At 51.6% G+C, this 14,264-nt stretch overlaps 2 protein-coding genes across 2 annotated transcripts; both read left to right on the top strand.

Moving 5' to 3' along the window:
• Positions 1–6: 6 nt before the first annotated feature.
• Positions 7–9,298, top strand: PINK1 (PTEN induced kinase 1; the record flags this gene model as incomplete). Its single annotated transcript, XM_057385401.1, has 8 exons — positions 7–144; positions 2,070–2,369; positions 3,266–3,369; positions 4,953–5,135; positions 5,505–5,668; positions 6,632–6,759; positions 7,505–7,741; positions 8,119–9,298. Coding segments are annotated over 8 exons (1,515 nt in total), but the record flags the coding sequence as incomplete, so codon positions are not given.
• A 475-nt stretch (positions 9,299–9,773) lies between these two features.
• On the top strand, positions 9,774–14,220 carry AGMAT (agmatinase). Its single transcript, XM_057385400.1, has 8 exons — positions 9,774–9,803; positions 10,463–10,976; positions 11,084–11,286; positions 12,035–12,083; positions 12,218–12,413; positions 12,995–13,174; positions 13,430–13,514; positions 13,623–14,220. The coding sequence occupies exons 2-8, from the start codon at positions 10,606–10,608 to the stop codon at positions 13,694–13,696; spliced, it is 1,158 nt and encodes a 385-aa protein (XP_057241383.1). The 5' UTR covers positions 9,774–9,803; positions 10,463–10,605; the 3' UTR covers positions 13,697–14,220.
• The last annotated feature ends 44 nt before the right edge of the window (positions 14,221–14,264 follow it).

The raw sequence follows: 14,264 nt of genomic DNA on the forward strand, positions 1-14,264 counted from the left end.
CGCGGCCCGGCGGCCGGGCTGGCGGCGGTTGCGCGGCGGGGCCGCGGCGGCGGCGTCTGCCTGGCGTTGGCCATGGCGCTGGGCCTGGTGGAGCCGCGCCTGGAAGAGCAGCGCCGGGCTGAGGCGGCGTGTCGCCACATCCAGGTGAGGAGCGGCCCGGGGATCCCGCTGGGCAGAGCCTGAGGCGCTGGGGGGGAAGGCCTTGCTGGGGGGAGACCCTCAGTCACCCGCCATGGAGGGCACAGGGGTTCCTTGCTCTGCGTAGCCCTCCAAACATCCTTTTTGAAAGAGAGAGGGGTCTTTGATGTGGGGAGCCCCTTAAATATCTCCCCGTGAAGGTCAGAGAGGGTTAGTGCTGTGCGGAGCCACTTGGACACCCATGCAGGGAAGGGGAGGGTCCATGCTTTGGGAAGTCCCTCAGACGCTCCCATTAAGGGCAGTGTGGGGTCGTTGCTCTGGAGAACCCTTTAGACATCATCAATAAAAGGGAGGGGGGATTGTTGCTGTGGAGACTCCCTCAGACGCCTCCTCTTAAGGGGAGGAGGGGTCACTGCTGTGGGCAGCCCCCCAGACACCCTTGGTGAAGGGGAGGAGAGAGATTTGTTTTAGGGAGCCCCTCAGACAGCCCTCATGAAGGAAAGGGGGAGCACTGGTGTGGGGAGGCCCTTTGACAGCCCCTGTGAAGGGCACACTGTGAGAAGCCCCCCAGACACTTTCCCGTCTGTCCCCAAGGAAGGTGGGGGCTGCTGCAATGAGCAGCCCTCAGGCACAGCCCCAAAGATGGGGACTGATGGGAGCACCCCACAGGCACCTCTTTCTCCCAAAAAAAAAGGCCTCCCTGGGGAGGCCTCCCACTCAGCAGCCCCTCATCACCCTAAAGTAGGCAGCAGGGGGACCCTCAGTCCCTGTCCCCCACAGAGGGAGGGGATTGGGGCCCTGGTGAGGGGGTTCTCATGTCCCAGGTCACTGATCCATTCTCTCTGCCCGAGACAGACGGGGACCCCGCGGTGCTGGGCCTGGCCATGCTGGCAGGGCATGGGGACAGATGGCGCTGAACATATTTCCTGGGTAAAAATAGACCTTGGGTGCTCAGAGCCAGCTGTCACCTGCTCCAYTGACCAGCAGACACATTCCCTGAAGTTTCTCAGGATGCTTTCTCTCCCCTGCTCTGGCTGGATAATTCCATTTGCTGTCCCTGGGTCTGTGTCCGGTGGCCCCATGACATCCCGAGGGTGGTCACTGGTGCTTTGGGGCTGCAGCTCTCAGAGAAGGCCACTGGTTTATGTCAGTCCAGGTGACAGCTGGGGCACCACCAGACCTGCAGAATGATGAGCTGTGATGGAACTCCAGAACGGCCTYCTGTGTGTTGTTTTCCCACATCTCTTTATTTCCTCCCCTAGCTCCCTCCCATCACGGATTTGCTCTTCCACAAACTAACCAGCCCTCAGTTGACTGCCACAAAAGGGCACTGTTTTTCCTGTTAACTGCTTTTAATTGGATTTTCTTTTARATGCTGTTTGTCTGATTTATTTATGGAGGGGGAGAAAAGTGTAATAATGCAACTTTTTTTAGAGGTATTCAGTTAAACTTTTTTTTAYGTGACCACAGAATCMTGGAATGGTTTGAGCTGGAAGGGGCCTTAAGGCCCATTCTCCTTGCACCCCCTGCCATGGGCAGGGACACCTTCTGCTAYCCCAGGTTGTTCCAATCTCTGTCCAGCCTGGCCTTGGACATTTGGACAGGAATGGGGCAGCCACAGCTTCTCTGGGCAAAATATATTTATATTCTAGATGGACAAATTACTCCCCCTCATGGTTCCTCTTCTTCTCTCAGAAAGGGCATCTCTGGAAAAGACTGGTTTAGGGATAGATTGTATCAGACAAAAATACATGGCCTGCAAATTATCTTCCATGTGGCTATACTGATTTGAGCCTAGTGATTGGAACCTGATTGAGGTTTTCAGGTTGGACCAACCCACGGGAACGTGTAAAACCACAAAAACACCAAGTTCTCCTTTGCTGGCAAGTCTGGAATAACTGAGTGGGTTTTTCTGTTCTTACTCCTTTCAGACTGTGTTCGTTGGGAAGAACAAGCCTCAGAAAGATCCCYTGAGCTCCTTGCGCTGGCAGGGCTTCAAGCTGGAGGAATATCTCATCGGGCAGCCCATCGGGAAGGGCTGTAGTGCTGCTGTGTATGAAGCAGCTATTCCCTTTGCTCCCCGTCCTCGTGATCATGCAGACAGCAGCAGGCTCCCAGCCGTGCAGCAGGACCATGCCTCAGCTTCCCAGCAGGATGAAGAGGAGTCTGTGGTGAAACACCAACCGAAAGGGGCTTTTCCCTTAGCTATCAAAATGATGTGGAACATTTCGGTAAGGATTCGGCTCTGAGTCCCCGTGTCTGTTGCTGGGGAGTTCTGGCTGGAATGTTTGATGCTCAAGTGTTGAAAGCGCTAATTATGGAGTGCAGGATGAGTGTGTCACAACAAAGCTGTTGATAGGTGACACTGGAGACGTGGAGTGTTAGTGAAGAGTCCCAGAGTGAGGTAATTAGCATTCATCATCCTCTGGAATCAGCTCTGAGAGCTGCTGCTGCTGGAACTGTTGGGTATGGAGGTGATGTTTTGGCAAGAAAAGGTTTTCTGAGGCTGGCTCTGATAGAAAGGTCTTAGAATGTAAAAGCTGCTGCTGCTAGAGATATAGGAATTGGTGTCCTGTTAGTGTCAGGACAGAGGTGGATTTTCTTCCTGAAGAATCAGTGGTCACAGCATGGGACTTTTGGGTCTCCTTGCTATGAGGTGACTGTCCAAGATCTGCTCCACTCTTTCCCAGCCCAGGTAACTGGTGATCCAACCCCTCAATGTGGCTTTTCTATGTGTAAAACAGTCCATGTGGCATTCCCCATTGATGTGACAAATGAATATTTCAAGATAATCTTCCAAATGCCAACATCTGGAATTCTCTGGGCTGCAGAAGTACCCTGGCATTTAGCTGTGGCCTCTTCTACTTGGGTTTGGAAGTTGAAAGTGAGTGTTGAGGTATAGTTTGGACTGCTGACACTCCAAGATGCATTTGATGTGACAAATAGATTTCTTTGTGCAAATAAAGGCTTTTCCACCTCCTTTGGTGATTTTTTARAGTAGTTAATTGCCTTCCTTGATTTTCAAAGGAGGGAATTCCTGGGATCAGTAGATCAGAGCTTTCAGCTTGCATTGGGGCTGGGTGATTTCGGAGCTGAAACCAATGTGGGGGTATGATTATTGTTGCAGGCTGGTTCCTCGAGTGAAGCCATCCTYGATGCCATGGGTAGAGAGCTCGTCCCAGCCACAGGCGTTGCCTTATCCGGGGAGTACGGAGCTGTCTCTGGTCGCAGGTACAGAGATGGAGATGGAGATGTGCTAATTTCATCCCTTGATTAATTTTGCAGCAATCTGSACTGTTAAGGTGGACAGAGCTTTCTAGAAGAGCTGCTGAAAGCAGATAAACCTGGGCATTGTTAAGTTTGTTGGCATGTGGGGAATTGCATTGCTGAACTRTGTGGTCCAGAGGGGGTTGGAAGGGTACACCAAAAATTTGGGAGTATTTGGGATCCCGCCAGGGTCTGGTGGGTGGCTGTGGCTGGGTTTTAGCTTCCCTGTATGTGAAATGTGTTGGCATTTGCTGAGGTAAAAGCTGGAGGAGCCACTGCTCAAACATGATTTAAATTTGCATCGTGATGGTTTTTAATTGCACCCCTGCTGTCGGTTACAGTTTGAGTGTATTAAACATCAAATTATCTCACTGTAATAGAGTTTGACTGTGAGGTTTGAGAACTGGTTTGGTGTAAAATGGGTGCTGGACAGGGAGGTTGAAACTGTTTTAGTGCAGGAAAACTGGTGAGAAGGAAAATGGAAATGACTCAGTTTGCACTCTGTCACCTGAGTAGGAAGGGAGCAAATAGTGTGAGGGTGGAAAATCTCATTGAAGCCTTAAAATTACCTTGAGTTAGCTATCTTTTTATTCAGAAATGTATCTTTTTGTTCCATTTGAAACAATGAGTCCACAGCCCAGATTGTCTGATTTAAATTTCAAATCCATCTCGGCTGCCAATACAAATGAATAATGAATGCTGTGCCCTACGTGGCTGGCTGGGAATGCAGTAGAGCAGCCAAAGGGATATTTGACATTCAGGGGATGAGAAATCTGTGTTGCATAGACAGATAGGTAACTTGCTTTTCATGGTTGTGAGAGCTTCCTGCCTGTGCCATMAAATAGAGGGTCTAAATTGATACTTCCAGTGTGAAGTTGACCTTTGTTATATGTTAACAAAGTAATTGTGTTTGGGTGTTATTCTCTAGAGCTGCCGTAGCTCTTTTTGAATGGAGAAGCAGCATGGAAGGGTTAGTGGGGCTTGAGTAAAATGAGAGGCTGCATGTTAAGTGGGAGGGTTTTGATTAAAGCTTTGTTTGTAGTGCAGGTAAAGCACCTGATTTCCTGTTTGGCCATTGTGACTAGGGAAATGCAGTTACAGCACAGCCCCTGTGGGGCCTTGGTTGGCTCAGCTTGCTGTGGGAAGMACCAGGGTGGGTTCTGAGCTCTGGAGAAGGTGCTGAGAGATTCCCTGCGGTGGATCCTCACAGGCTGTGGRTGTTCTGCAYCCMCCTGGAAAAAGCTGGGCTGAGATGYTGGTTGGGAAATGGGCCGTGAAACTGCTGCTTGTGTTCTTCCTCAGTGAATGGATTCCAGGATGTGTCTAACTATTTGCTTAATGTGCAGTCCTGTAATCCGCACTGTGCAGCTTTAATCTCCCTCTAATGAGGCTTCCAGTGCAGAACAAACCTGTTTGCTCACTGCTGGGGAACCCTTTGGTGGGGAGGACAGGATTCATTAATGAAAAGCAATCCCAGCAATAACAATGACATGTTTGTGATTCATCAGAACTGACTGAGGGACTGATGCAATCTCTCTTTTGCACAGAAAACCTGTCCTTGGGAGGAAGAAGCTGCAACCTCATCCAAATATAATCCAGGTGATCCGAGCATTCACATCCTCTGTCCCTTTGCTGCCTGGGGCCTTTGCTGACTATCCTGATGTCCTTCCATTGAGCCTGAACCCCAGAGGGATTGGTCACAGCCGCACACTCTTCTTGGTGATGAAGAAGTAGGTGGAGAGAAGCTGGTTAACGTGACTTGGGTACTCTGTCCCTGCAGAGCTTGGGCCTGGGCTGCTGCCAGAGAGCAGAGTATGCTCTTGGAAATGCCTCCCAGGACCTGTTCCAAGTCCTTGAGATTCTAACTGTGATTCCACGATGAAGACAAACTGTTCTTTTTAATAATTACCCCAAATTAAARTGAGAAATGTGGAGTTTGTCCCCATTTGTCTGCCCTTCTAAGCCTGAACTTCACCCCTAGTCTGAGCACGCTGCTAGAGATGGAGTAGAATCAGTAATGAAATGAGCCAGCACTGAGGCTGAGCTGCCAGTAATAAGTCTCTAGGATGCTAATTCCCATTTTTTTCTGTTCTGCCTAGTTACCCCTGCACGCTGCGCCAGTATCTGCAGGAGAACACTCCGGATGTTCGCCTCTCCACAGTGATGATTCTGCAGCTCCTGGAAGGCGTGGACCATCTTGTTCGACATGGAATAGCACACAGAGACCTCAAGTCTGACAACATCCTGGTTGAATTTGATGCTGGTACGTAGATCCCCRAGGATAAGTGCCAGTTAATTCATAGAAGTGATTCGGTCACGTAGGTACTTGGGGAAGTCTCATTCAGCTGTGTGTTTGGGGAAAGAAGCACCAAATCTTTTGAATAATCTCAGGTTTTTTAGCTTGGTATTTGCTATCACTGCAGAGAGTCATTGATCCTCTCTGTACCTGAGGTTTTGGATCATTAACATGGACACAGTGTATTGCTGAGGTGAAGCATTGCATGAGCCCAGCTAACGCTGACTGGAATATCTGGGAATGCCACATTTGGGATGCTGCAGGAGTGTTTGCTTCAGGCTCTTGGCTTTGTCACCTCTCCCAAGTCAAAGAGCACAGGGAACCTTTTAAAATCCCACCCCAGGGCCGGGTTAACAGTGCTGCACCCTGGGATGATGAAACATGGGCTGGAAAGGAAGGGAATGGATGCAGTGTTTTCATTGATGTGTTCTCCTGTAACCTCTAACAGAGATTTTAATTGCCTGAGCTCTTTTTTTTGGTGTGATGGAGATTTAAATGGGCAGGAAGCAATAGCAGGCAGGTCTGTGTAATTAGAAGTAGAAAAATTTGGTTAAAGAATATCAGCAAGAGAGACAGACTACTGGAATGCACCCTGCCTTCCAGGAGACAGGCCCAAGAGGCAGATGATATGGAGGATTCTCTGTTCCCCAGGGCTCAGGATTTAAAATAATAAAATCATAGAATAGCCTKGGTTAGAAGGGACCTTAAAGCCCCTCTCCATTCCAACCCCCTGCCATGGRCAGGGACAGCTCCCACTAGACCAGGTTACTCTACTGGRTATCTTTACCACTACTATTGATGAGGGGATCGGCTGCCCCCTAAGGCAKTTTGCAGAGGGCACCAAGCTGGGTATTGATGTGATGTGGTGTTTGGTGCAGCCAGGTCCTCCCAAACTGAACCCTAACTCTGGCAGCCCTGTGTTGTTCACAGCTGGCTGCCCCTGGCTGGTCATCACCGACTTTGGCTGCTGTTTGGCAGATGAAAACATCGGCCTGAGGCTGCCCTTCACCAGCTGCTACGTGGATCGGGGTGGCAACGGCTGCCTTATGGCCCCTGAGGTAAATCCCCYTGTAGCAGTGCTTTGTGGTGCTGGTTTTCTGCTTGTCCTGCTGCTAGCATTAAAAGTTTTGGTGGTATAGGTTTGTGTCCTACCTTGAGTTCATCTTGGTGAACGTCTCTGCTGAGCTATGTCAAACAGACATCTTGAGCTCTAACAGGTGAAATGTAATCACTTGGTGTTAAGAGGCAGAATCAGCTTTTTCCCCGCAAATTTACTCTTCAGTCTTCAGTCAGGCCCCTTTTTATGTAACTACCAAGAATTTTATGCAGCAGTCCTTGTGTTGCAACAGTGGATTTTGGCTGAAGTTCAAGGCAGTTGTGAAATTATTTACAGTTCCTTATTRTATCTCTGGTGATAAGCCTAATAAAAGCCAAGGCACACTTAACCATCTGCTGGACCTGGAGCACCTTGCCCTGGTGTTGGYTGCTCATCTGCAGGTCTCCTGTCTCCATAATTGCAGCAGGAGATAGCCCTTGGGACTCTGGAAATGCTGGCCAGGGGCAATGGCTCAAGCCTTAGTGCAATGTCCAAACTCCTCCCAGCATCCCAGTGGGCTGAGCAGTGCCAGAGGGTGAGAGCATGCCTACAGGGAAATTTACACACACATTCAGATRAAACCCACCATTGATTTCAGTGTCTCTAAGTTTATTAGAGGGAAAACACTGATTTGAGCTTTGAAAATCGAATTTCAGCACAGAGGCTGCACTCAGCTGTTTATTTGAGTATCCCCCTCTCTGTGGCAGGTGATCACAGCGTCACCTGGCCCGGGCACGGTGATCAACTACAGCAAAGCTGATGCTTGGGCTGTTGGAGCGATTGCCTACGAAATCCTGGGCCTGGCCAATCCTTTCTATGGCCACGGGGACTCGACTCTGGAAAGCAGAAGTTACCAGGAGGAGCAGCTGCCGAGCCTGCCCGACCACGTGCCCCTGGAGGTGAAGCAGGTGATAAARATGCTGCTTCAGAGGGATCCCAACAAGGTAAGGAGCTCTTGCCTTCGAGATACCTCTTTGGGAGTGTCCCTGGTGGATTGTTTTGCCTTGGAGGGCTGTGGGTGCAGGAGTTAATTCAGATCTCACTGCAGGACCAAAGGGCAACATAAGGATCAAAGCCAAAAAAACGACTTTGCTGATTGGTGCTGAATCATTTCAGGAGATGTTTGTGTCGGGACTGGATCTCACATTGGAGGGTTACACACAGCATTATATCTATACAGTAATAGTCTTAAAGAGCTTTTGAATTCACAGGGTGGTGCCTCAGGGGAGGCCCAGGSAGTTTTGGAGGTGCMAATGYTCCRTGCTRGTGATGTGGCTGAGTGCAGCAGGATCAGCTAATGTCTCTCCCCTTCCTCTTGCAGAGGTTGTCTGCRAGAGTTGCTGCGAACGTGCTGCACCTGAGCCTCTGGGGTGACAGTGTTGTAGCATCCAGGACCCTGAAACCCGACCAGATGATTGCCTGGCTGCTCTGCCAGTCTGCAGCCACCCTGCTCACCAACAGGCTGGTGGAGAAGAGCCAGGTAGAAACCAAAATGAAGATGTGCTTCTTGGCAAACCTCGAGTTTGAAGACCTCTGGGCAGCAATATTCCTGTTGCTGGCCTGGAGAAGCCACTCTGGGTGAAGGAACCACCTGGAACACGAGCATCCCACATAAATGGCACTTGTAAAGGCACATAGGAACCTGTCCTTTCTGTCTGCCTGGAGTCCTGTAGTGCTTTAGGGAGCRAGCTGCAGGTGTGTGTTTAGGAGCTTGAGTTTCTCTCTAGCAAGTGTTAACCATGCTGCTTTTCTGCCCCTGCTAGAGGAGATGCCCTTGCTTCSTTACGCTCTGGGTGGGAGGGTGTGTGGACCTTGCAGGTGTCCTGAGGTACGTGGTTGGTTTTGCTCCGGTTTGGGAATTGACTCGTAGGTTGTGCGTGGAGTGGAGCAAGGTTCCTTTCAGAGGGGTGGCTGGGAGGAGACACTGTCTGGATGCTTTTTACATGGAAACATCACAATTTAAACGGCACACAGAAATCCGAGCTGACAGAGGGACCTGCAGTCTCTGTTCTTGGGGTAACGGGTGATCTGAAACTCCTATTCCTCTGAGCTGTGAAATGACAGCCTGAAAACATCCTGGTGAAGTGCTGCCTGGTAACACGAGCGTCAGCAGCACTAAACCCCTCGCAGTTGTACGCAGAATAGTGGAAGCACATMGTCCTCAAATCCTGCTTGTCTTTGTTCTTAACTGTTGTAGCTGTGTGGTGGCGGCTGCCCCAGGGTCCAAGGCTGAGTCAGACTCTCCAGTTAGGGATAATGCTCCAAACAAAATGAGGCTGGGCAGCAGCACCCGCTTAAAGAGCTTAGTGTGATGCTCTGCTCTTTTACCTGCCTGTGTTTCCTTCAATGAAATTATATCCTTTGGGGGGAGGATGGGAGACATCAATCTTGAAATARCAACAGCCATGTTTATGAAACATCATTCGATTTTGTGGCTGTAATTGTGTTTAGAGCAGWAAGTTATTTATGCTTGTTGCACAATAAATTAAAGATTAAGCTCTGTGGCTGTGTGGATTCTCTCAATCCAATTTGGGCTGTGGAGTGGTGGTTCCGGGGTGTCTTAAATGCGAATTCAGCTCTTTCAGTGCTCACTCTGGAACACAGTGTTTAAGTGGAATTTCCCGAAGAGGAACAGACCTTGCCTTGGGGATGTGTTTTGTACTCTCCTGCGTGGTAAATCACTGGCTGCTCCTGCAGTTTCCAGGTGGATGAGAACGGCTGATATCCCTCATCATCACAGGATAACCTGCTTTCAGGATTCTGCACGTCATTCCAGTGCAACGAAGAGCACAGAGCCTGGGGAATCAGGGGAAAAAGTTGCAAAAAGCAGACCTTTGTAACATTGATCTGCCCCAACCAAAGTGTGCTGCTGTTTCTTACATTACTGAGTTCTTCCAGTGTGTTTTTTCTGCTGCCTGTGCTTGTGTGTRTGCCTGGGTCTGGCAGTGAGTCCTGTGCCCTGGGACACTCTGGAGCCTTTTGAGGAGTAAATCCTGTTGCTGTGTGGTAGATCTCTACCCTGAGCTCTCTTTCTGCCATGAACATCATTCCTGTGCATTTTCCTCTCTCAGGTCCAGTCTCTACACCAGTAGAGCAGAATTAGGAGCTGGAGCCATCCAGTATCAAGTGTGTTAGTGTTTGCCCAGCCAGGGTTTTGTCTGTGCTGATGAACTCCACCCRTTGGAAACTTGCTTCCCCTGGAAACTGTCATCTCAGTCCTCAAAAATGGCCTAAAATGCTTGTCTTGCAGCTCATCCCTCTGGTCCTTAAATCCCTGTTAATGCTTCCCCTGTGCTTGCATTTTGTCCCCCCATGGTTCTGCTGAGGTCAGACTTTCCTTTTGTTTTAGTTCTCTTCTGCCTTCCGCTAACAAGACGTTTTTATGATTCTTCAGCATTCTGGGTGCTTTTGTAAAGTGCAGGTTAAAAGTACAAGCTGTTAATGCAACAAAATGCTGCYGTGCTGTCTGTCTGAAAATGCCCAAGGGGAGCAAACTGGAGCATCTCTCAGCATGTCCCTCCTGCCCTGTGCYGCTAATCCCTGCGGAGGCTCTTGCTCCTCGCTGCTGTGTTTGCTCCCAGTGTTTGCCAGGATTATGCCATTGGGAAAGGGGGTGGCTGGRAGGGTGAACGTGGAGGTTGGGCTGCATTTCTGCCCTTCCCCAGGCAGTGGAGTGTCCGGCTGCACTTTGATCGCTGGAGGGAGGCTTGGCAGAGGCAGCTGGCACTCTGCCCGAGCTGGGAGCGGGCTCCACAGCACCCCTTGCTGCGTTTCCTGGGGGACAGAGGGTGGCACCGCGTGGGTCAGGATGAGGCCCCTGCTCTGGACTGCCTGCAGCCAGCTGCTGCCCCGGGGASCTGGACTCTGCGCTCCCAAGCCAGCTGTGACTGCTGTGGTGACCACCTCACACCATGGCCTGCATCCCCAGGCTCCTCAGGCCGCCTCCAGCTCCCCACCCAGTGTGTCTGCAGGGTTCCTCCAGCCCCTGGTCGCAGGGAGCAGAGCCCCCCGCCGCTGGAGCTCGCAGTTCAACGTGCCCCCCAGTGCCCTGCTCGTGGCCCGGCCCGTGGGGATCTGCTCCATGATGCGGCTCCCGGTGCAGGCGTCGGCGGAGGGACTGGACGCAGCGTTTGTCGGTGTTCCRCTGGACACGGGCACGTCCAACCGGCCGGGAGCCAGGTAAGGGCCGGCCAGGGGAGCTGCTGCTTCCCTCTCACGGCTGTCCTGTGGTGAGAGGAGTGCTGGAATGACRGCCAGCAGCCCTTCCCAGCCACGCYGTCTCGCAGATTTGGCCCACGGCAGATCCGTGCTGAGTCTGCCATGGTGAGGAGGTACAACAGCAGCACCGGCGCGGCGCCGTTCGACTCCCTGCGCGTGGCYGACATCGGGGACGTCAACGTCAATCTCTACAACCTGCCCGACAGCTGCCGCCTCATCCGCGAGTCCTACCAGGGCATCGTGGCCTCTGGCTGTGTGCCCCTCACCCTGGGTAAGGAGACCGTGTGCCCCTGTCCTGCCATCACATCCTGGCCCTGTCAAACTCCCTCTCCTCCTCCTCACATCATTCAATCCACTCACGGCAGAAGGCAAGTGATGAATCCAGCCCCTGCAAGGACTGTTGTGSTGTACGTGGGTAATTCACAGGCCTTCCACTGAACAAAATCCTCTGTGATGCCTCTTGCTTTGGGTCAAAAATGAAGAGGTTGGGTCAATCTGTAAATACAGCCAGATGTGGTTTTGGTGTCCTGTTGAGCAGGACCCAAAGCAAGAGCAGGTTTTGTCCCTTGTGTCCCTCCAGCTGAGTGAGTGCCAGGCTTTGCACAAGGCCTGKTCTGGATGCACATTCAAGTTTGCAGCTGTCACAGCTTGGCATTGCTGAAGGAAATAAGTGTGTGGAGTAACAAGGGCCAAGTCACCAGTGACAGCATCCTCAGAAGCAGATCAAGTGYCTATTTATAAGCCAAATAAAGGGTCCTGCTCCACAGGCTGTCCCTGCTGGCAGTCCTGCATTTCTGGTCTCTCCCTAGAAGGAAGTGCAGGAGGAGAGAGGATCCAGAAGAGGAGAGAGAAAGCAACCTGCACCTTGGAGTGTTAGTTTTCCTTTAGCAATTAAGCCCTGGTGTGCATAAATAAGTRCAGGATAAATGCAAAAGGGGGAAAATGACTTGGGAACAAAGGTAATGAGCGCTGAGCAGCTCTTGTAGTGTGTTCCCCCTCTCCCCTGTGTCCTCTTGCAGGTGGAGATCACACCATAACGTACCCAATCCTGCAGGCCCTGGCAGCAAAGTAAGTTTCTAGTTGGAGATGGAGAGAAAGGACCTGGGAAAGAGCCTCAGGAARGCTCCTGGTGTGCTGTTCCTGCTGTAGGCAGGGCCATCGTGCCCAAGACAGCATTAACGTGGTCATCTTGTCTCGGCCAGGCACGGTCCCGTGGGGCTGGTACACGTGGATGCTCACACCGACACTGGAGACACGGCCCTGGGGGAGCGCATCTACCACGGGGCCCCGTTCCGGCGCTGCGCCGAGGAAGGGCTGCTGGACCGCGGCCGCGTSGTGCAGATCGGCATCCGAGGCTCCTCCTATGACCCCGATCCCTACCAGTACTGCCGGGAACAGGTAAACTGATCTGCAGCTCGCTCTGCCATAAATATCACATCAGTAATATTTGCTTGGCTTCAGCAGGGGAATAAACGCATCTTTTGCCTCTTGTCCCATTGCCAGCGGCTTGTCCTTCAGGACAGCACTCCCAGCTCACTGAGCATCAGCCGAGAGTAATAAAGTGTGTGTGGGGAGTGGGAAGTGTTTCCAGGTRTATTTCTGCAGCTTTGCCCTGCAATGAGGATCGTTCCTGATAGATATTCCCCAGCAGGGCAGGGGATGCTCCTCTTCTCCCCCTTTCCCTGAGTGAGTCCCCATGTGTCTGCGTTCCCGCAGGGTTTCCGGGCGGTCCTGGCTGAGCAGCGCTGGAGGGCGGGGGATGCTCCTCTTTTCCCCCTTTCCCTCAGTGTCTGCGTTCCCGCAGGGTTTCTGGGCGGTCCCGCCTGAGCAGCGCTGGAGGGCGGGGGATGCTCCTCTTTTCCCCCTTTCCCTCAGTGTCTGCGTTCCCGCAGGGTTTCCGGGCGGTCCTGGCTGAGCAGCGCTGGAGGGCGGCGGATGCTCCTCTTTTCCCCCTTCCCTCAGTGTCTGCGTTCCCACAGGGTTTCCGGGTGGTCCCGGCTGAGCAGTGCTGGATGAAATCCCTGGAGCCGCTGATGRGGGAGGTGAGGGCGCAGATGGGGGACAAACCAATATACATCAGCTTCGATATCGATGGGCTGGACCCCGCCTACGCCCCGGGCACCGGCACCCCGGAGATCGCTGGGCTCACCCCCGCGCAGGTGAGGGCGACACCGCTGCCTTTCCCGGGGGAAGGGGATGTTTTGTTCCCTTTAAARGAGGTTGTGCCACCAGCACAGCAAAGTTTACAGAGGCCAGGAAGTGTTTCTTYGTAGTGATGAGGAAGGGAAATGTGGGACTGATATGATTTGGCCTGTAGAGATTGGGTTTCCTCATTGGAAAATGAGCAAAGCAGAGCCCCGGCCAGTCAGCTGGATCAGATATGTTTCTTGATCCCAAATCCATTCTTCCCCTAGGCTTTGGAGATTATTCGTGGCTGCAAAGGCCTGAACATAGTGGGGTGTGACCTCGTGGAAGTGGCACCGATGTACGACATCTCTGGTGAGTCTGARGATGTTGGAGGGCAGATACATGCCTGGCACAGGTGGCTGGGGGTGAAAACCATGGGATATACACAGACCTTTTATCCTTTCTTGTCTTATTTTTYAGGCAACACAGCCCTCCTGGGGGCAAACCTACTGTTTGAGATGCTGTGTGTTCTCCCAGGAGTGAAGACACTGTGAGTGCAGTTCCCACCTGCCCAGGGGAGATGCTGCTCTGTGTCTTCAGCCAGGCTTTCATGTCCCCTTCCCTTCAGGGGGCTGCAGCCAGCATGGGCTTTGCAGCACGAAATAAACGGCATTGACCACTAGAAAAGGTACTTATAAGCTGAAAAACAGTAGGGAACAGGATGGACACCCCATTTAACTGGGGTTGGGAGCTTTGGAGTTGGCCTGGGAAAGGATAGATGAGGGTAGTGGCATTTTGCCTCTGGAATTACTCACCCATCTCACAGGGCTTCTGGAAAAAACTGTCACTAGTAAAAGGTTTGTTCCATTAATATATGGTAGCAGGACAGTGAATGTCGAAGAAGGGAGGRTGTGAAGGGGGCCTGGGGTTCCTGCTGACAGTTAGGGAGATATCTGACCAAATTTCTTGCTGGTGAAATAACCAAGAGCCTCCTATGGCAGGAGCATTTTAAGCTCCTGGAATTTTTGAGAGGACATGGAGGTGAGATTAGTTTGTACATGGAGACACAGAGCCACCACATTAAAATAGTTTATTTTGTTTGCGAACCTGTAATTGTCTTAA

The sequence above is a fragment of the Malurus melanocephalus genome, unplaced genomic scaffold (genome assembly GCF_030028575.1).
Source record: "Malurus melanocephalus ecotype Western Australia unplaced genomic scaffold, MMel_1.1 scaffold_822, whole genome shotgun sequence".
Taxonomy (NCBI): Eukaryota; Metazoa; Chordata; class Aves; order Passeriformes; family Maluridae; genus Malurus; species Malurus melanocephalus.